The sequence below is a fragment of the Trichechus manatus genome, unplaced genomic scaffold (genome assembly GCF_000243295.1).
Source record: "Trichechus manatus latirostris isolate Lorelei unplaced genomic scaffold, TriManLat1.0 scaffold00227, whole genome shotgun sequence".
Classification (NCBI taxonomy): domain Eukaryota; kingdom Metazoa; phylum Chordata; class Mammalia; order Sirenia; family Trichechidae; genus Trichechus; species Trichechus manatus.
This window is the reverse complement of record NW_004444163.1, coordinates 269,166-271,458: the sequence shown is the minus strand read 5'-3', so window position 1 is coordinate 271,458 and position 2,293 is coordinate 269,166. Positions and strand designations below refer to the sequence as shown.

At 36.0% G+C, this 2,293-nt stretch overlaps 1 protein-coding gene across 1 annotated transcript in view; it reads left to right on the top strand.

The window, feature by feature from the left end:
* The window catches only part of LOC101352940 (olfactory receptor 8D4), a 2,552-nt gene extending 1,740 nt beyond the window's left edge, over positions 1-812 (top strand). Inside the window, 3 exon segments of the mRNA XM_012559249.2 lie at positions 7-29; positions 32-82; positions 85-812. Coding sequence (XP_012414703.2) covers positions 7-29; positions 32-82; positions 85-812 — 802 coding nt within the window.
* Positions 813-2,293: the final 1,481 nt, after the last annotated feature.

Sequence of the window (2,293 nt, the reverse complement as noted above, 5' to 3'; positions counted from 1 at the left end):
CTTAAGGATCTACATGGTTACCGTGGTGGGATCTCAATAATTGTGTTGAATTCTCAGCTTCACACACCCATGTACTATTTCCTCAGTCTTTTATAGATGTCTGCTATTCTTCTGTCATTACCCCTAAAATGCTGGCAGGGTTTCTCTGCAGAGATAAAAGTATCTCTTATAAAGGATGGATGGCTCAGCTGTTTTTTTTTCTGTATTTTTGTCATTTCAGAATGCTACCTGTTGGCTATGATCGCTATGTTGCCATCTGTAGCCCACTGCTCTATAATGTCAACATGTCCCCTCGGGTCTGCTCTCTGCTGGTGGCTGCTGTCTTCTCAATAGGTTTTACAGATGCTGTGATTCATACAGGTTGTATATTAAGGTTGTCTTTCTGTGACTCAAACATCATTAGTCATTATTTTTGTGACATTGTCCCTCTTATTAAACTGTCCTGTTCCAGCACTTATATTGATGAGTTTTTGATTTTTATCATTGGTGGGTTTAACATGGTGGCCACCAGGTTGACAATCATCGTTTCATATGCTTTCATCCTCTCCAGCATCCTCCGCATCCACTCTAAAGAGGGCAGATCCAAAGCCTATAGTACCTGCAGTTCCCACCTGACAGCTGTTCTTATATTTTATGGGTCCCTCACGTCCATGTATCTCAAATCTGCTTCCAACAGTTCACTCACCCAGGAGAAAGTGTCCTCTGTGTTTTACACTACTGTGATTCCCATGTTGAACCTCCTGATGTATAGTCTGAGGAACAAGGAAGTGAAAAATACACTGGTGAAACTCTTAAGAAAAATATCTTCATAATGAACATGATCCTTATTAAGATTTGTTGGTGCATTTATAATAGTTATTTTTGTGTTCATAATCATATGTTTGTATGGATATGTTTAGACCCTTCCTCTTTAAAATTTGAAGTGAATTTTGTGTGTGTGAATATATATATGTATATATAACCCTTTGCTGTTGAGTTGATTGTGACTCATGGTGACCCTGTGTACTTCAGAGTAAAACTGTGCTCCATAAGGTTTTCAAATGGCTGTAATCTTACAGAAGAAGATTTCCAGGTCTTTCTTCTGTGGCGATGCTGGGTGGATTTGAACAATCAACCTTTTGGTTAATAGTTGAGCACAAACCGTTTGCACCACCCAGGAGCCTATGAATGTGTGTGTGTGTGTATACATATATACACACAAACAATCACTCATAATAAGACTAGTAAAATAAAACAAGTATGACAGTGAGAAGTGACAAATATATAAAATTTAAAGTTTACTATCATTGCTGGGATTGAATATCAAATTTTATCACTAGTTTCACGACTCCAGGTCAAAAAGGAAAACATAATTATGATGTACCATAGTAATATCAGAAAATAAATCACACCAAATTCTTTTGGCAAAAGAAATCTTTACTCTTATTTATCTTTGTCATAAACACCTATCTCTTATGGAAATTTGCATAAAGGAATATTGAGCAGTATGATGGAAATCATCACAACAATTTTACGATAAATGTGGAAGAATTTTTCTTATTGTTTCTTGTAAAGGGCCCATTAAATGCCAATGTTGTATTGAAGTAGATTTCAATGAAGAAGATTGAACAAGGCAGTAAGCAAATATGGGCCCATTATTTGGTATCTGGTGATCCAAGGATAAGACTTTGAATATCTAGATGAGGAGATGATGTTTAAACAAGCTTATCTAAATATCATTTTTTTCCATCTTGACCAGTGTTATGGATTGAATTGTGTCACCCAGAAATATGTGTTGTAAATCCTAGACTCTATGCCTGTGGTTATTATCCTGTTTGGGAAGGGGTTGTCTTGTTATGTTAATGAGATAGGATTAGTGTAGGGGGTATCTTGAGCCAGTCTCTTTTGAGATATAAAAGAGATTAAACAATTAAGCTAGCAAGTAGAGATGGGGGAAGATTGATGTGAAGCCACATAGAAATCTCCAAGGAACCAGGAAACAGAAGCTTAAGAAACAAGAACCTTCTCCCAGACCTGACAGAGAGAGAAAGCCTTTGCCTAGAGCTGGCACCATGAATTCAGACTTCTAGTCTCCTAAACTGTAAGAAAATAAATTTCTGTTTGTTAAAGCCATCCACTTATGGTATATCTATTATAGCAGCACAAAATATCTAGGACAGTCAGCATATATGTAGTACTTTGCAACTTTCTATTTGTTTCTTTAGAATTTATGTTTTCTTTATAGGTTGCAAACTAGATGTCTTTATTTTTCTCCAAATAATATGTTTGTCATTAAATATAGTGAAAATCTTAT